The 20,442-nt window shown below is 46.1% G+C and overlaps 1 protein-coding gene across 1 annotated transcript in view; it reads right to left on the reverse strand.

Annotated features, from left to right (window-relative positions):
- The window catches only part of DLAT (dihydrolipoamide S-acetyltransferase), a 33,137-nt gene extending 15,909 nt beyond the window's left edge, over positions 1 to 17,228 (reverse strand). The window contains exons 1-7 of the mRNA XM_056543396.1: positions 16,909 to 17,228; positions 9,405 to 9,506; positions 8,513 to 8,637; positions 7,167 to 7,311; positions 3,731 to 3,857; positions 2,475 to 2,650; positions 221 to 374 (exon numbers count right to left, since the gene is read on the reverse strand). Of these exons, the coding sequence (XP_056399371.1) occupies positions 221 to 374; positions 2,475 to 2,650; positions 3,731 to 3,857; positions 7,167 to 7,311; positions 8,513 to 8,637; positions 9,405 to 9,506; positions 16,909 to 17,121 (1,042 nt within the window). The 5' untranslated portion in view covers positions 17,122 to 17,228. The remainder of the gene's footprint in view (positions 1 to 220; positions 375 to 2,474; positions 2,651 to 3,730; positions 3,858 to 7,166; positions 7,312 to 8,512; positions 8,638 to 9,404; positions 9,507 to 16,908) is intronic.
- Between the last annotated feature and the right edge of the window lie 3,214 nt (positions 17,229 to 20,442).

Genomic DNA, 20,442 nt, shown 5'->3' on the forward strand with positions numbered 1-20,442 from the left:
AGAATAGAATACCCCAAAATACCATGTCTCAGAGAGTAGAAAAGACCCGCCATATCAGCCTCAAGTGCCCCTCCATACTGTCACATGTCTGGTTTCAAGAAAAATGCATAAGAACTTCATAGAGCATTGTAGGTGACATAAAACACATCTACTGTATGTGGAGCCTTCTATTATGTAAGCAGCCACACAACTAGGGGAGAGAATGACACAGAGAACTTACCTCTCACTTGGGTAAGATCTATGCCTCGTTCAGTTGCCAACTTTTTAGCCAAAGGACTGGTAAACACTCTCCCCTTGGCTGCAGTATGAGCTGGTGCAGATGGAGCAGGAGGTGGAGGGTGAAATACTGGCGGAGCTGGTGGCAGTCCTGAAGCCTTTAATAGAAACATGGTTACAAGTAAGGGCATGGCTGAAAACACACTGTGCAGCGTTATTAGGGCAATGTGTTAACATGGAGATGCCCACACCTTCTGTAACAACACATTTCCACCTTAAAAATCACCAATTATCTATGTCCTGGATATACAATATCTTATGTGCTTATGATTTTTGTGTAGACTGTTGCTGTTACAAGTTCTCTCTCTAATTCTTGTAGTCCCCTGACACATTGTAGCATCTGCCCTGACTTGTGCCTATTAGAATTAGAATTGTGTACCGTGTGTATTTTAGGTGCCTTGCCTTCTCATCTCTTGGCACATCCGGCATATATTGTCAACATGATAGAGAAAGCAGAGAGCTGTGTGAACCGGGAGGCATCAGAATGAAAGCTGCAGGGGATCAGGCATGGGAAGTAAGCTTTGTTTATATTTAAGGCCAACATTGGATTCCTTTAAGTGATTTTTGAGTTAAGGAGTTTAGAAGGGAATCACTTTGCTTAGGCTTCATTCACATCTGTTTTAGTAGTATACTATGGATTTAGGTCCGGTCACAAAACTGGATACAGGTCAAAAACTAGCCGATCGAAGTCACCGTTTGACTCTGGTCGGCTCATTAAAGTGAATGGAGTTCTGCACTGGCCCGGTTTGCCCCTCCCCCAGCCGGATCCAGCACCTGTAGTGTAAAACCGAGATGTGAATGCAGCCTTATACACTTGTTTGTCTGTCTGATTTTACAGTGTTTACGTTACTTAATTATAAGTTATCTGTGCTATCCCCGTTAATGGTAATGTGCTCAATGATTAGCAATGAGATCCAATGTGCATCTTGCGCAAGATATTTGCATTTGGAAGCCCAGATCCTGGATAGCATAGAAAGCATCACACAGAGCCTGTGACTGCTGATGCTAAGCCGGTGTTTTAAAAAATTTCTCAAGCCAAATTTTTCGGAAGACATTTCCAGCCATGTTAGTAGTAGTGTGCATAAGGGATGTAAGAAAAAAAAATTAATAATAAAATAAAATAAATCTATTTGCGCGATTATCGAGATTTTTCATTTGGCGATACAGAATCGATTCAAAATATTTTGGAATCGATCCTTTTAGGGATGTGGAATTTGTATCTCCTGATGCCTGGAACAGCATGTCCCGGGCGTCAGGAGATACAAATTCCACATTTGTGGAGCCGGGCAGGTGAATTTTTCCGGCTCGTGCAAGCAGGGCCGGATCTGACGAGGCAGCGCTCTGGGTGTATGGAGCTGGCTCCCAACTCATGCCCGCTCCGTACTCTGCATCACCAGCGCTAATATCCAGCATGCGGCGCTCAGAGGGGTGTATGGAGCGGGCTCAGGACTCCTGCCTGCTCCATACTCTGCAGCCCTCGGCTGTTTTCAGTAGCCGGGGGCCGCCGCTAATAGCCAGCATGCATCGATCGCTGCGGCTGGCTATTAACCCTTTAGATCGCCGCTGTCAAAGCTGACAGCGGCATCTAAAGGGATCTGTGAATGCTCCCTGGTGGGCTGGATCGCCCCCCCGCAGCGCGGTCGCGGGTGGAAGATCCACTGTGGAGGTAGCCGGAGGGCTTACCTCTGCTTACTGCTGTCCCGTGGCTCTGTAATTGATAGAGCCTGGCTTGACTAGGCTATATCAATGGACCACAGATCAATGGAGTTCAATAGAACTCTATTCATCTGTCTGAGGAATCTAATGATTCCTCCTAAAAGTCTAAGTGTATAAAAAATTAAATAAAAAAAGTTTTAATAAAAGTGTAAAAGACATTGTTTTTGAGACAGAATCGGGATATATCTCGATGAATCGTCACCTAGACGGTATCGCAATATATCGGGATATATCGAATCGCCACACTGGTATCGCGATTCTAATCGCAACGCCAAATTCTTGGCGATTCACACCCCTAGTTTTCATGTCATCTCTATAAATATTTCAGAAGATCAGCAGCTTCCCCATGCGCAGTCCCAGTCCTCTCCTGAGCCGCAGACTCCCAGCCCAACAGCTTCATCCTGACATTATACACAGTCGCCTGTTCCAGAACACCAGTCGCAGATTTAGAAAACATTCTCCTTAGCACACACAGTACTCACCGGAGCAGGCTGGGGTTTAACATCCACTGCTCCAGCTGTCTCCTTGTAATCTGCAAAGCTTCCAACATCGGACTCCTTCTCCACTATTATACAAAGGGGTGTCCCAAGAGGTACATCCCGAGTGCCCTCAGATACCAGGATCTTAGCCAAATACCCTTCTTCTTGCACTTCAAAACCTTAGTGAAATACAAAAGAATAAATATGTAATCAACCCATTGCACTGTTAAACAAGGAATGTAAATCACTCACACCGATCCACTGAAATTTACAATAACTTACTTTTTTAAAATCCCTAATGGACATGCACCGTAAATAGAGCTGTGCTCGCTACATAGCAGGTTGATAAAAGTCAGGGGCCCTCATACAGCCCCATATATGGAAAAATTATAGGGGGTCAGAAAAGGGTGAATTATAACACTTATTTTGTAAAAAAAAAAAAAAAAAAAAAAACACAGAAGAGAACATATCAATTTTACCATAAAGTGCACTGCGTGAAAAAATTTTTTGGCCTGGTCCTACATTTTCTTGTAAAAAGAAAGGAGGTCAGTGGGAAGAACAATTGGTCCTGCAAAAAACAAGCCTTTCTATAGTTCTTAAAAGGAGAGGAGGAAAATGAAAACGCAAAAATGAAACATGCTTGAGTCCTTGAGGCCTAAATGGTCTGTCTCCTAAAGGAGTAAAAAATGGGTATATATATATTTTTTAATATAATGCTGGCCATATTGTAAAAAAAAATAAAAAAAAAAATAAAAATATCGGTTCTGCTCATTTCATCTTCTTGGCTTAAAGATGACACCCTGGTGCAGGACCGGCTCGTTCAGCCAATGACTGCCTGAAGCAGTGTCTTGTCTCAGCCAGTGATTGGCTTAGTGGGCAGGTCCTGCTCCAACACTTGTCATGGAAACAAAAAGAGATGAGTGGTGGGGACCAGAGGCAGCTGTATCGTGCCCTACAGGGAACCAGGGTGGGGGTAAGTATGGCATCTTTTTTTATTATAATTTTTTTTTTTTAAATGGACAGCATTAAATAAAAATAAAGAAATATCCTGGAATGTCTCTTTAACAAAAGAAAACAAACCAAGACAATTACTTGGGATGGAGATCTACCTTCCAGTATTTTGGGGGGAACAATGCAATCTGAGAAAACCCGCACAATCCAGTGGGATAATGCAAAATCCCTCTGCGACAGCAACAAAGAGCAACACCAATCATTACTATCACCTATTATTTTTATTTAACACATAACTGGGCAGATACCTATGGTTGCTTTGTCCGTTTCAATCTCTGCTAAAAGATCTCCCTCGCTGAGCTTCTCTCCAACCTTCTTTTCCCATTTTTGTACTGTGCCCATTGTCATTGTTGGGGAAAGTGCAGGTAACATGATCTGTTCAGCAAAATAAATGTTGTTATACAATTAGATCTTCAGAGAGGTAAAAAGTTTTTAATGAGCAGCCAATAACAAAATAAGCAATTACTATAATGTCTACTCTTTATTTCATGGGTAAGCGCCATAGAAATCTCCATGCCGTATATTATTTACTTTTATAGAAAGCTGTTTATATAAGGGGTTAAAATACGTAACACAACCGCAAGTACAATGGACATCAAGCAGTAAATGTCAGAATGATCTAGAGGGCCCTGCTCACGAGGACTTACAATCTACAAGGGGAGGGAAACTTATCAATATAGGTTAAGGTGGGTAAGGGTTTTTTTTTTTTTTTTTTTTTTAAAGGCGTCACATCCGCAGTCACATGACATCTTTGGGGCCCCAACTCTGCATGTATAAAGGCTGTAGGCTTTTATAGTATTAGTGCAGAAGAGAAAACAAAGCCTCAGGCCATGGAAGATACAGTCCCCTGATTATATTATAATGTCACCCCCTTAATCTGACACAATTTTGATGACCTATTAGTGTGAAGAATATGGGCACAGGTTTTTGGAAGTGCCTTCTGCTGGCGAAATTAATGCAACCAAAATATTGGTATGTATATTTGTTTATATGGACAGCTTTCAAAAGAGGATTTCTGGTAGCCATATATTAAAAAACTGCCCTTATGAAAGCTGAAATACCAGGTCAAATGTGTTAAACTGCCCCTGCGAAGCAAGATTATTTCATTTACACACATAGGTATAACTAAGATTTACATACACGGCTCCCTACACAGGTTACATTTCATTGAAATTAACTTTTCATAGATCAATAGTAAAAGGGAATATAGGAAACTTTGTGGACATGCACAGGCTGTAGAGAGTCAGAGAGTGACAGCACAGACAGTAAGAGATCTCACCCCAGAGCATTATACAGGCTTTGTTCACACAGCAGAATTTCCATGGGAATCTGCTGGAAATTCAGCTGAAACTTAAAGGTTTCCAGTACAGTGGTCCCTCAATATATGATGGTAATCCATTCCAAACGGACCATCGTTTGTTGAAACCATCGCATGTTGAGGGATCCGTGCAATGTAAAGTATAGGACAGTGGTCTACAACCTGCCGACCTCCAGATGTTGCAAAAGTACAACACCAAGCATGCCCGGACAGCCGTTGGCTGTCCGGGCATGCTGGGTGTTGTAGTTTTGAAACATCTGGAGGTCCGCAGGTTGTAGACCACTGTTAGAGAAAGTTGTACTCACGTGTCCCCGGCGCTACGGACCATCACCCCTGCCCGGGATGTCGCCGTCCATCGCTGTCGCTGCGTCCTCGACACTCCGGCAAGGCCTCTGCTTCCCCGGCATCCGCGCTCTCCGTCGCCGCCATCACGTCGCTACACACACCACTCCTATTGGATGACGGGACGGCGTGCGCAGCGACGTGATGACGACGATGGAGATGATGCAGGGGATCCCGAAGAGGACGCGCTAGAGCCCCGAAGACAGGTAAGTGATCGTCAGCGGACCACACGGGGCACCGTAAATGGCTATCCGGTGGCAGTTGATGCAGTCAGCGCTGCCGGATAGCCGTTTATGCGATGGCCCCGACATAAAAAAGCATCGTATGTTGATGCTGCCTTCAACATGTGATGGCCTCTGAGAGACCATCGCATGTTGAAATTGTCGTATGTCGGGGCCATCATAGGTCGAGTGGTCATTGTATTGGATAAGTTTCAGATCGCGAGGTGTCCAACTGCTGGGACCCCCCACGATCTCCCATACGGGGCCCCGGCTCTCCAGCCAGATAGTGCGTGTCGACCACAGCATGAAGCAGCAGCCCACACGCCCCCTCAATACAGCGCTCCGGCTCTTCCATAGAGTTGTATTGAGGGGGCGTATCAGCCGCCACTTCGTGTGACGGTCAACACGCCCCCTTCCCACAGACTGCCGGGGCCCCGTACGGGAGATCGCGGTGGGTACCAGTGGTCGGACCCCCCCCGCCGCGATCCGTAACTCATCCTCTATCCCTAGGATAATGGATAAGTTTTCCAGTGTTGGAATTCTCCTTTATAGCACATTGGCCCTGATTTACTAAGACTGTTGTGTAGTTTTCTTTGTGGGGTTTAATCCCCTACAATTTTTTTTATTTTTATTTACTAATGTTCCCTAAATATTTTATTTATTTTATTAAAAAAATGTAAATTTTTTTTTTTTTTTTTTTTTTTTTTTTTTTTTTTTTTACACATGCTCTGATCTTTCGGGTTTTCCTCAGCTCAAATCCACCACATTTTCTGATGTGGAAACCTTAGTAAATATGTTGGGTTTTTGTGAAAATGTCGGTGACACGCCCCCTTTCCCCAACAGTCAAGCCCCTTTGGGTTTTCTCAGTAAAATGGAGAATTAGTCAATTTTTTTTTTCAATTCTGGCGCAGACTATTTCTGGCGCACAACCCGACAAAACATGTTGGGTTTACAATAGTGTTTAATGGGATTCTGTTGTCCCATTCACACAGTGGAATTTCCGTGGTGGATATTCTGCCTCTGTCTAAAAAGATCTGTCTTTAAATTTTGTAGAATTGGGGGTGGAATTTCTGCAACTCCATTCAGCAAGCTTTCCTAAATGGAATTTGTGTGGAATTGCCCCGTGTGAACAGGGCAATCAGATTTCTTCTGCTGTGGCCGTTGCTGTATATGCTGTGCACGGAGACATTGAAGTGTAGGATCCCCTCCTCAGAGTGTGCAGTGTATGGGAGACACCATAGACATTAGGATCCCCCCTCCAGCTCTAGGAGAACTGCTAATTAGAGATAAAGCTTGCAGACCAGAAATCTGCTGAAAATGCCATATACAAGTTATATAATAGCCAGAAAGTGCTGCTCCTCATGTACACACAGTGCCGCTTATCCTGAAGAGTGACCTGAAATGACAGGTACGCTTTAAGCTGTGTTCACATCTGGGTTGTAGAAACTACTAAGCATTGTTGACTCCCCTGTATACGAAACATCACTGGCATCTAATGGACTTCTTTGATATACAATGGGGTGCAAAGGGTTTTCTAATTATTAGTATTAGTCAAATATGACAGAATCTGTGACAGAGGCTATGAAACCTCTGACATGGAATTGAGCTAAAATCTTTAAAGGGGTACTCCACTGGCCAGCGTTCCGGCTGTGTTCAGAATATTTCATTCCGAACGCTGTGCGTGCGCTACAGGGGTTCGGCCACGCTCCCTCAATGCAAGTCTATGGGAGGGGGTGTGACTAAATGTTCCAAACGCAGCCGGAACGCTGGCCAGTGGAGTACTCCTTTAAGTGTCTGAGTTACCTTCATGTGAGTGGGATAGGAGCTGCCAGGGGATTGAGCAGGTGCGGAAGCTTGTTGTGCAGGTGGAGGGGTTGCTGGGGCTGCAGGAGAAGCAGCAGCTGCAGAATCCAAGGTAAAGTTCTTAAAGGCATCAATAAGTTCTGGCCTGCAGCATGAGAAAAATTATATTCATTATTATTGCACACATTTTAACAAGACTGTAGTGTCTATCTGGCTAGACATCTGGCTAGACATATTCTGTCTCAAACAATCACAACGGCTTAAAGTCTACCTGTCAATTATAAAAATGTTGACAAGTCACAAAGTTTTGTTTAGTGGAGGTCTCAGTGTTCAAACACACACCTATTAGAATAAGCAGTAGGGTGCTTCACTCCCCGGCTCGCAGCGATTTACATACAGGACAGAGAAGGCGAGAGTCAGGAGGTAAAGCACAATACCATGCACTTCTCATTTTTTTTTGTTTTTTTTATTTGTGGGGGTCTCAGCACTGAGCCCCAGACTAATCAAAACTTGTGACATGTGTCGGTGACATGTGAAAACTTTTTCTAAATGACACTTAAAAAGGAGATCTGTAGTGCTCTGAACTATGGATAAGGGATAAGTTTTCGCGGGGGGGGGGGGGGGGGGTGTTCGAGCACTGGGGCCCCTGTGATCTCCTGTACGGGGCCGGGGCAATGTATAGGAAAGGGGGCATTCCATCCCCGCATGACATGGCAGTCGGCACGCCCCTCCATGAATCCCATAGATATACATGGAGGGGCGTGCCGGCTGCCGCGTCATGCGGGGAAGGAAAGCCCCCTTTCCTGTAAATTGCCGCGGCCCCGTACAGGAGATCGCGGGGGGCCACAGCACTCGGACCCCCCGCGATCTAAAACGTATCCCTTCGGATAGGGGATAAAGTTTAAAGCACTACAGATCTCCTTTAAGGGGTACTCTCATGATCAGAAATCATCCCTTATTTACAGGACAGGGGATAGCTAATGGATGAGTGGGAGAGGTCGACCAGCTGGGACCCCCACCGATCCCGAGAATGGAAAACAACTGTTCTCAGAATGAATGGAGCAGCGCCATAAATGCACAGCCAGTCCTCCATTCATTCTCTCTGGGACTTCCAAATGGTTATGTCTTGCCAATGTTAAGAAGACATTTGTCCCCTGTTCTTTGGGTCGGTGGGGGTCCCAGTGGTCAGATCCACACCAATCTGCTAGTATTTCTTCTATCCTCTGGATGCAGAATACACTTTGATTATGAGAATACTCCTTTAAGCTACCATCACTAGAATTATATTTGGGGGGGGCAGCCATTTAACCCCCATAGAGAATATTGGTGCACTGCCCGTCACTTACTTGTCTACTGTGATGCAGATTAAAGAACCAATAGGAACATCTCTAGTCCCTTCTGGCACCAAGATTTTTGCCATGTAAGACTCCTCCATACTCTCAAATCCTACTGTGGCCTTGTCGGTCTCTACCTGTTAAAAAAAATCAAAGCCATGTAACATTAGCAAGAAAATAAACAACTGTGCAGATTGCATCCTCTAGTACATACAAGTATTCCAGCATAGGAATGCTAGCCTGGGATACATTACTGCTAGAGATGAGCAAAGTTACAGTGATTTGATTCGTCAGGAACTTCTCGGCAGTTGCTGACTTTATCCTGCATAAATGAGTTCAGCTTTCAGGTGCTCCGGTGGGCTGGAGACTCTCTCCTAGGATTGTATCCACCTTTTCCAGCCCAACGGAGCACCTGAAAGCTGAACTAATTTATGCAGGATAAAGTCAGCAACTGTTGAGCCGAGAAGTACGTGACTAGAGATGAGCGAACTTACAGTAAATTCGATTCGCCACGAACTTCTCGGCTGGGCAGTTGCTGGCTTTATCCTCCATAAATTAGTTCAGCTTTCAGGTGCTCCCGTGGGCTGGAAAAGGTGGATACAGTCCTAGGAAAGAGTCTCCTAGGACTGTATCCACCTTTTCCAGCCCACGGGAGCACCTGAAAGCTGAACTCATTTATGCAGGAAAAGTCAGCAACCGCCGAGCCGAGAAGTTCGTGACGAATCGAATTTACTGTAAGTTCGCTCATCTCTATTCCTGACTAATCGAATTACTGTAACTTCGCTCATCTCTAATTACTGCCCACCCACCTGCCCCGGAACCCAATACAACTTTGGGCAGGAGAGGTACAGGTGATAGAACAGGAGTACACATAATACTGTGGGCACACTGGTCATGTTATTACCTCTGCTATGAGATCCCCTTCGTTTATTTTGTCACCTTCTTTCTTTTCCCATCGGGCAATGGTCCCCATCTGCATTGTGGGAGATAGAGCGGGCAAAAGCACCTAAAAGAGAGAGAGAGAAACACATTTCTAATCAGATGGAAGAGACAGCACAGCTTCATATAATGGACGGCAAATAACTATTTTACTGCATCACATAAAATGTAGGACTATGCAGTATATGCCAATAATAATAATAATAATAATAATACAGTATTATGTACACTGAGCCATTTCTCCACATGGATCTGTTTTAAAGAAGAAAGATCAAGGGGAAAAAAAAACGTATCCCCCTATCTGCAGGATAGGGGATAAGTTTTAGATCGCGGGGGGGGGGGTCTGACTGCTGCGGCCCCCCGGTGCGTCACGACCCCCGTCCGAAGCAGGGGCTGCCAGGCCCCCTACACATAGCTCTATGGGGGAGCTGATCGTCTACCTTCGGCTCTCCTATATAGCTATATGGAGGAGGTGTGGCGGCCCCCGATTCGGGCGGGGGGTCGTGACGTGCCGTTGTGGAGGAGAGCAGGGGCTCCATACAGGAGATCAGGAGGGGCCCTAGAGGTCGGACCCACCGCAATCTAAACCTGCAGATAGAGGATACTTTTTTTTTTCCACGATACTTCTTCAATCACTTAGGGGGGCGGGGGGAAGCCATGAAATTCCAGAATTTTCTGGAGGCTAAGACTCCGCCAAGGAATTAATGGGTGAAGAATAAGATGTGGCAGCTAAAAACTGCTGCACAATGCCAAATATCAGTGGCCTGGAAAGACTGCAAAAGAAATGAATAAAGAACAAGAAGAGCAAGGCTATGTTCACACAGATAGATAGATATATTATATATATATATATATATATATATATATATATATATATAGATTAGTTAGGAATATAATATATATATATATATATATATATATATATATATATATATATATATATATATATATATATACACACACACACACACACACACACACACACACAGTGGTCCCTCAACATACCATGGTAATCCGTTCCAAATGGACCATCATTTGTTGAAACCATCGTATGTTGAGGGATCCGTGTAATGTAAAGTATAGGACAGTGGTCTACAACCTGCGGACCTCCAGATGTTGCAAAACTACAACTCCCAGCATGCCCGGACAGCCGTTGGCTGTCCGGGCATGCTGGGAGTTGTGGTTTTGCAACATCTGGAGGTCCGCAGGTTGAAGGCCACTGGTATTGGAGGTTATACTCACCTGTCCCCGCTACTCCGGCCACCGCTGCCCTGGATGTCGCCTTCCATTGCTGTCGCCGCGTCCCCGGACCGTCTCTGCTGCAGCTCTTCCTCGCCGTCATCACGTCGCTACGCACGCAGCTCCTATTGGATGACGGGATGGCGTAAGCGATGACGACGATGGAGAGCGCCGGCGATGCAGGGGATCCCAAAGAGGACGCTCCGGAGCCCCGAGGACAGGTAAGTGACACCCACCGGACCACACGGGGCACCTTAAACTGCTATCCAGTGGCAGGTGAAGCAGTCTGCGCTGCCGGATAGCCGTTTATGCGATGGCCCCGACATACAAAAGCATCGTATGTTGATGCTGCCTCTGAGAGATCATCGTATGCTGAAATGATCGTATGTCGGGGCCATCGTAGGTCGAGGGGTCACTGTACATTCAAGCATTTCTTATTATTTACCCTGAATGCTCCTTGAGCATAGCCTTAGACCATGTTCACACCGTGCAGAATTCCGACGGAGATTCCGGAGCAGCAGACTCTCCCACTGAATTCATAGGGATTATGCTGCGCTGTGTACATGGCGGAATTTCAGGACCTGGAAATTCCGTTTTCCGTGTCTGCATTCTTTCTGCAAACTCTGCACGGAATGCATAGCCATTTATGAGACGACGCATTCCAGTGCGGTCCTCCGGAATGTCCGCACAGAGGTTTTTTCCATGCGGACATTCCGGAAGTGCGAACATCCTGGGGCATAGATCACAATCCAGACAAGGGCAAAATGGCGGCAGCAGCGTTGCTTTGTTCTGTGAAGGACTGCACCAAAGTTGCTGTAGATTTGATGCTGTATTCAGTTATTTAGTTTACATTGAAATCTATAGCATAAAATCTGCAGCTTCAAATCCTGCACATTCCATATGTCCAGTATACTGTACGTGTAAACATACCATACCCTATACACATTACATTATAGGGGAGAACAAGCGGATCAGTGAGAGTCCGACCGCTGTGACCCCTGCTGAATGAAATTGTAATACCACACACAACCTGAGGGCACGAGTGGTGCTTTTTCAGATACAGCTCTGTTTTTCTAATCCTGGATCACTTCTTTAAAAGGGGTACTCCGGTGGAAAACTTTTCAATTTTATATCAACTGGTGCCAGAAAGTTAAACAGATTTGTAAATTACTCCTATTAAAAAAAATCTTAATCCTTCCAGTACTTATTAGCTGCTGAATACTACAGAGGAAATTATTTTCTTTTTGGAACACAGAGCTCTCTGCTGACATCATGACCACAGTGCTCTCTGCTGACATCTCTGTCCATTTTAGGAACTGTCCAGAGCAGCATATGTTTTCTATGGGGAATTTCTCCTACTCTGGACAGTTCTTAAAATGGACAGAGATGTCAGCAGAGAGCACTGTGGCCATGATGTCAGCAGAGAGCTCTGTGTTCCAAAAAGAAAATAATTTCCTCTGTAGTATTCAGCAGCTAATAAGTACTGTAAGGAATAAGATTTTTTTAATAGAAGAAATTTACAAATCTGTTTAACTTTCTGGCACCAGTTGATTAAAAAATAAAATAAAAAATAAATAAAATAAAAAAGGTTTTCCACCGGAGTACCCCTTTAATGAGGAAGAACCCTTCTGAGGCCGGGCTTCCAGCGTTTCCCAGCCAGGGTGCCTCCAGCTGTTGCAAAACTACAACTCCCAGCATGCCCGGACAGCCTTTGGCTGTCCGGGCATGCTGGGAGTTGTAGTTTTGCAACAGCTGGGAATAACCTGGTAGACATAATAGAAAAAATGTTGGCAGATTCTAGTCACACTGCAGATTTAATTCACTAAAAATACAATAAGTGAGATTCGTAGTGAAAATCCGAACCCAATTCAACGTGCAGATTTCACAGTGGATTTTTGCACTGTTTTAGGCTAGTTCCACCATGTTATGTTGATACACTGTGTGAACAAAGCCTAAAAAAAACAACTCATGCAGGTACATTTGCCTTTAATTCCAAACTTATCACTCCCAGTTTCTTTTTGGCTAAGACATAAATTACCTTGCCCTTCATATCACCCCACCACTATTTAGTCCTCTGGGCATAACTATTACAACCCAGTCTACTGCTAACTGTAACCTAACCCCAACAGCATGGCGGTGCCCACCACTGAGAATATATGAATATATATATATATATATATATATACATACATACATACATACACACACACACAGGGTGGGCCATTTATATGGATACACCTTAATACAATGGGAATGGTTGGTGATATTAACTTCCCGTTTGTGTCACATTAGTATATGTGAGAGGGGAGACTTTTCAAGATGGGTGGTGACCATGGTGGCCATTTTGAATCCGACTTGTGTTTTTTGAATAGGAAGAGGGTCATGTGACACATCAAACTTATTGGGAATTTCACAAGAAAAACAATGATGTGCTTGGTTTTAACGTAACTTTATTCTTTCACGAGTTATTTACAAGTTTCTCTTTGTTTACAGCCATTGACATGTCGTCGAGGTCAACACATGAGGAGCGGATAGAAATTGTGTTGATGTCTGGTGAACGCAGTAACCGGGTCATTGCAGCAGATTTCAGTGTAAGACACCCTACGAGACCACCCATCTCCAATGCTACAGTTAGAAAACTGCTTGCTAAGTTTCGTGAAACTGATTCAGTGTTGGATTTGCCAAAATGTGGACGCATGAAATCTGTCACTAATGAAGAAACATCAGTGGCTGTCCTAGCTTTATTCAGCAAGAGCCCACAGCGTAGACTCGCCGCATGTCACTGGAGAGTGGCATTAGTCAAACATCCCTTCGTTGGATATTAGCTCCTCCCAAATGGCACCCTTACAAACTCCAGCTACTGCAGCATCTCAACGAGGATGACCCAGATCAGCGCACTGAATTTGCAGAATGGGCAAAACTAAAATTGGAACAGGACCCTCAGTTTACGCAGAAGATTTTGTTCAGTGATGAGGCAAACTTTTATGTGAATGGGGAAGTTAACAAACAAAACCACCACTATTGGTCTGAAACTAACCCATATTGGATAGATCCCTCCAAGACTGTTGGAACACAAAAATTGATGGTATGGTGTGGTATATGGGGTACAAAGATAGTGGGGCCATTCTTCATCAATGGAAACCTCAAGGCCACTGGATATGTGAAATTGCTACATGATGATGTGTTCCCCTCTTTATGCACTGAAGCTGGCACGTTCCCTGAGTTTTTCCAGCAAGATGGTGCACCACCACATTATGGGTGTCAGGTCCGTGCATTACTAGATGAACAGTTTCCTGGAAAGTGTATTGTCATCGTGGGCCAGTTGAATGGCCCCCAAGGTCTCCCGATCTGATCCCCTTAGACTTTTATCTTTGGGGTCATCTCAAGGCAATTGTCTATGTTGTGAACATACGAGATGTGCAGCACCTGAAACTACGGATACTGTGAGCCTGTGCTAGCATTTCTCCTGCGGTGTATATAGTAGTATATAGCAGTGTATACGGATACTGGAAGCCTGTGCTAGCATTTCTCCTGCGGTGTATATAGTAGTATATAGCAGTGTATACAGATACTGGAAGCCTGTGCTAGCATTTCTCCTGCGGTGTATATAGTAGTATATAGCAGTGTATACGGATACTGGAAGCCTGTGCTAGCATTTCTCCTGCGGTGTATATAGTAGTATATAGCAGTGTATACGGATACTGGAAGCCTGTGCTAGCATTTCTCCTGCGGTGTATATAGTAGTGTATAGCAGTGTATACGGATACTGGAAGCCTGTGCTAGCATTTCTCCTGCGGTGTTGCTATCAGTGTGTGAAGAGTGGGAGAAGAGGGTTGCATTGACAATCCAACACAATGGGCAGCACATTGAACACATTTTATAAGTGATCAGAAACTTGTAAATAACTAATGAAAGAATAAAGTTACGTTAAAACCAAGCACATCATTGTTTTTCTTGTGAAATTCCCAATAAGTTTCATGTGTCACATGACCCTCTTCCTATTGAAAAACACAAGTTGGATTCAAAATGGCCAACTTCAAAATGGCCGCCATGGTCACCACCCATCTTGAAAAGTTTCCCCCCTCCCATATACTAATGTGCGACAAACGGGAAGTTAATATCACCAACCATTCCCATTTTATTAAGGTGTATCCATATAAATGTCCCACCCTGTACTTGTACAACCAGTGTCCTCCTGTTTGTCGAGGGACTACAAATACCAGTGTTATGAGAGGAAAAAAGTGCACTCCCTGGTGTAGTACTGGGAGGTGTTACTGACCCGGCACCACACCACTTGTGCTTTACTGACCTTTAAAGGAGTACTGCAGCCTTATACAACGACGGCACAAACATTAGCCGGGCAGAGCCGCGGCAGATCCAGGGCCCCGTACGGGAGATCGCGGGGGATACCAGCAGTAGGACCCCCCGCCATCAGAGACTTATCTCCTATCCTTCGGATAGGGGATAAGTTGTCTATGGCTGCAGTACTCCTTTCATGTGTTGCGCTGTTAGGATACGCACTACCCAAGGTTATACGATACGCTTGCAGTATGCAGCTTGTGGACCCTGTCTGCATACCTAGGGTGCAGATAAGTGATAGGAGAGGCAAAATAGGGAGAAAATTAGGGTCTTATATGAGCACTGCTGCTGCGTATGCACAAGAAGTATTTAGGCCCCCACAGTTGCACAGGACATAAAGATTAATTTGGAAATAATGGAGAGTGGACAACGCGTTTCGGTGCTCACACGAGCCTTCCTCAGGTCAAACAGTATACAAGTGCAGGCGTCCTGTCAGTGTTTCCTGTGCTGTGGAGCGTTCACCACCACAGCACAAGGATTGTCCATTCTGCATTTTTCCAAATAAATCTTTATGTCCTGTGAAACTCTTAGCCTAAAAACTTCTTGTGCATACTTGCACATTAGACCTTCATTTTCTCCCTACTTAAACTCCCAAATGATATATAGAGACTGAGCCAGAGATCTATCCTCTGCTGCTGGGACTGCGTGAATAATGTTTCACTATTAGGCTGGGTTCACATATGTCAGGCGTGAATACAGCCCAAAACTCAACGCAACTGATGTTATAACTGATGACAACGTGCATCAGTTGTCATAAGTTGTTTAGCATCCTACATCCATTATTTCTCAATGCCGGACAGGGAAACACAGCAAGATGCGTACCCGGTCTGGCGTATCTATACACCCAATGTCCAACTTGAGATGCTGGACGTGAACTCACTTCAGTTCTAGCATGTTTCCCTCCGTAGCTTTTTAGTAAGGGCCGTTATTGATGAAATAAATAGAAGTATTACTTTAGATCAGTGCTTCCCAACCTGCCATCTCAAAACTCCCTACAACTCCCATCATACCTGGATGGCCAAAAGGAATCCTAAGTGGTTGTGGGGACCTTCTATATAACGACTGCCATATAGTCCCTATACAGTAGTGCTGTAATTGCCCCCTCTAGTACTTCTTCTATGGACACTGCTCATCCTGGAGAGTGTGAACAATGCTTTATCAGTCACTACTATATCACTTATAACATACTACCGCAATCTAGCGAACAGAACTAGCGCCGTATATACCAGGATAGGACAAAGCATGGATCAAGGAGGCGCTTGGAATCCTGGAGGCAAAATGTTATGTGTTGCCCTAGCCATGCCTCTTAATGCCTCCATCAGGGCAGTGTGGCTAAGTGGAGATCCCAAGACATATGCCCATTATCCCCCCGTACATGACAGTCACCAACTACTCCCACCTGCGGAGCTCCAGTCGTACCTAAACTTCTCAGAACACATGGCGACCAGTGTACGGTTACTGTGTACAAGCTACACTGGCACCTGACCATGGCAAGCTGGCAAACTGAGCAAACCTGTTGTGGGCAATATGGTGCCACCCCAGCAGGTCATGTGGCTACAGAAGACACTGTCACCCATACATTACACTGTGGACAGAGGGAGGGCTCCAACCTGTGGGTTTCCAGCTGTTGCAAAACCACAACCCATACAACAGCATGCCCGGGCAGTAGTACGGCAACAGCTGGAGGTCCACAGTTTGGAGACCACTGTTGTGTCCATAACTTCAGCACATGACTCCATAGAAGATAAATGAATCCCAGGTCACCATGACAACCGGGTAGAGTCTCGTTACCAGGATTGCATGCCCAGGTGACCATAGTATACAGATCTATAGTGGTGCCCGCAATGCCAGTCACGTGACCTCGCCCTTACCTTCTGATGGGGGGGCAGACTGTACCACCTCCGCCCGATCTCACATCCTGGCCCCCGGGCGGCACAGAGCCTGGCCGGAGCCCCCTTCAGAGCCTGGAGCCGGCTGCCTGCGCCCATGTGGTACCGCCGGAGCCGCCCCACTTGGTTCCCATGTCCCCGGGCCGGCAGAGCGGAGCGGAGAGGGCCGCGGAGCCTCAGGCACAGGCGGAGCATGGCTGCAGAGGGAGCGCTCAAGGCCTCGGTCCTCTCCTTCTTCAATGACCTCCCCGGCGAAACGGGAACACTTACAGCAGCTGCTGTATCCTCAACCTCCCCTAGAGGTCGCACTATTACTAGTCCACCCGAGAGGACGCCATCTTGGTACACCTACATGAAAACATAAATATCTGGAAGTTTTACAGAAAATAGATTTTATTTCAGCATTGGCATGTAAGTGATCATAACAAATAAAGTGACGGGCTGAAAAATCACTTAACCATCACAGAACTCTATACAACTAGAATCATAAGCGGGAGCGCGAAGACAGCGAGCACACACTTCCGGTGACTTCAAGTCCGCTCAGTCAGTGGCCGTTTAGGTGTAGGAAGAAGGCGCATTTGACGTTCGCGTGAGTCATGTACGTAGAATGGGGAAAGCGCGTAGAATCGGGATGACGTCAGGCGGGCGGGGTGGAGGTGTGTGCTGAGTGACAGCTGCGCCTGACAACCTCTACATCACGTGATAGCAGTTCTATAGGAATGTGCGTCTAATGTAGTGACAGTCCTGTCCCTGTGTCATTGAAAGAATAATCGTGACTACAAGTGACCAAGGACACGATCACACTGCAGAGATACAAGTGACCAAGGCCGCGTTCACACTACAGAGCTACAAGTGACCAAGGCCGCGTTCACACTACAGAACTACAAGTGACCAAGGACGCGTTCACACTACAGAACTACAAGTGACCAAGGACGCGTTCACACTGCAGAGATACAAGTGACCAAGGCCGCGTTCACACTACAGAGCTATGAGTGACCAAGGCCGCGTTCACACTACAGAACTACAAGTGACCAAGGACGCGTTCACACTACAGAGATACAAGTGACCAAGGACACGTTCACACTGCAGAACTACAAGTGACCAAGGCCGCGTTCACACTACAGAACTACAAGTGACCAAGGACGCGTTCACACTGCAGAGATACAAGTGACCAAGGCCGCGTTCACACTACAGAACTACAAGTGACCAAGGCCGCGTTCACACTACAGAGATACAAGTGACCAAGGACACGTTCACACTGCAGAGATACAAGTGACCAAGGCCGCGTTCACACTACAGAACTACAAGTGACCAAGGCCGCGTTCACACTACAGAACTACAAGTGACCAAGGCCGCGTTCACATTACAGAACTACAAGTGACCAAGGCCGCGTTCACACTACAGAGCTACAAGTGACCAAGGCCGCGTTCACACTACAGAACTACAAGTGACCAAGGCCGCGTTCACACTACAGAACTACAAGTGACCAAGGCCGCGTTCACACTGCAGAGATACAAGTGACCAAGGCCGCGTTCACACTACAGAACTACAAGTGACCAAGGCCGCGTTCACACTACAGAGATACAAGTGACCAAGGCCGCGTTCACACTACAGAACTACAAGTGACCAAGGCCGCGTTCACACTACAGAACTACAAGTGACCAAGGCCGCGTTCACACTACAGAGCTACAAGTGACCAAGGCCGCGTTCACACTACAGAACTACAAGTGACCAAGGACACGTTCACACTACAGAACACAAGTGACCAAGGCCGCGTTCACACTAGAGAACTACAAGTGACCAAGGCCTCGTTCACACTACAGAACACAAGTGACCAAGACTGCGTTCACACTACAGAACTACAAGTGACCAAGGCCGCGTTCACACTACAGAACTACAAGTGACCAAGGCCGCGTTCACACTACAGAGATACAAGTGACCAAGGCCGCGTTCACACTACAGAACTACAAGTGACCAAGGCCGCGTTCACACTACAGAACTACAAGTGACCAAGGCCGCGTTCACACTACAGAGCTACAAGTGACCAATGCCGCGTTCACACTACAGAACTACAAGTGACCAAGGACACGTTCACACTACAGAACACAAGTGACCAAGGCCGCGTTCACACTAGAGAACTACAAGTGACCAAGGCCTCGTTCACACTACAGAACACAAGTGACCAAGACTGCGTTCACACTACAGAACTACAAGTGACCAAGGACACGTTCACACTACAGAACTACAAGTGACCAAGGCCGCGTTCACACTACAGAACTACAAGTGACCAAGGCCGCGTTCACACTACAGAGATACAAGTGACCAAGGCCGCGTTCACACTACAGAACTACAAGTGACCAAGGCCGCGTTCACACTACAGAACTACAAGTGACCAAGGCCGCGTTCACACTACAGAGCTACAAGTGACCAAGGCCGCGTTCACACTACAGAACTACAAGTGACCAAGGACACGTTCACACTACAGAACACAAGTGACCAAGGCCGCGTTCACACTACAGAACACAAGTGACCAAGGCCGCGTTCACACTACAGAACTACAAGTGACCAAGGACGCGTTCACACTACAGAACTACAAGTGACCAAGGACGCGTTCACACTACAGAGCTACAAGTGACCAAGGCCGCGTTCACACTACAGAACTACAAGTGACCAAGGCCGCGTTCACACTACAGAGCTACAAGTGACCAAGACTGCGTTCACACTGCAGAACTACAAGTGACCAAGGCCGCGTTCACACTACAGAACTACAAGTGACCAAGGCCGCGTTCACACTACAGAACTACAAGTGACCAAGGACGCGTTCACACTACAGAACTACATGTGACCAAGGCCGCGTTCACACTACAGAACTACAAGTGACAAAGGACGCTTTCACACTACAGAACTACAAGTGACCAAGGCCGCGTTCACACTACAGAACTACAAGTGACCAAGGCCGCGTTCACACTACAGAGATACAAGTGACCAAGGCCGCGTTCACACTACAGAACTACAAGTGACCAAGGCCGCGTTCACACTACAGAACTACAAGTGACCAAGGCCGCGTTCACACTACAGAGCTACAAGTGACCAATGCCGCGTTCACACTACAGAACTACAAGTGACCAAGGACACGTTCACACTACAGAACACAAGTGACCAAGGCCGCGTTCACACTAGAGAACTACAAGTGACCAAGGCCTCGTTCACACTACAGAACACAAGTGACCAAGACTGCGTTCACACTACAGAACTACAAGTGACCAAGGACACGTTCACACTACAGAACTACAAGTGACCAAGGCCGCGTTCACACTACAGAACTACAAGTGACCAAGGCCGCGTTCACACTACAGAGATACAAGTGACCAAGGCCGCGTTCACACTACAGAACTACAAGTGACCAAGGCCGCGTTCACACTACAGAACTACAAGTGACCAAGGCCGCGTTCACACTACAGAGCTACAAGTGACCAAGGCCGCGTTCACACTACAGAACTACAAGTGACCAAGGAC

Source organism: Hyla sarda, chromosome 10, assembly GCF_029499605.1.
Source record: "Hyla sarda isolate aHylSar1 chromosome 10, aHylSar1.hap1, whole genome shotgun sequence".
Taxonomy (NCBI): domain Eukaryota; kingdom Metazoa; phylum Chordata; class Amphibia; order Anura; family Hylidae; genus Hyla; species Hyla sarda.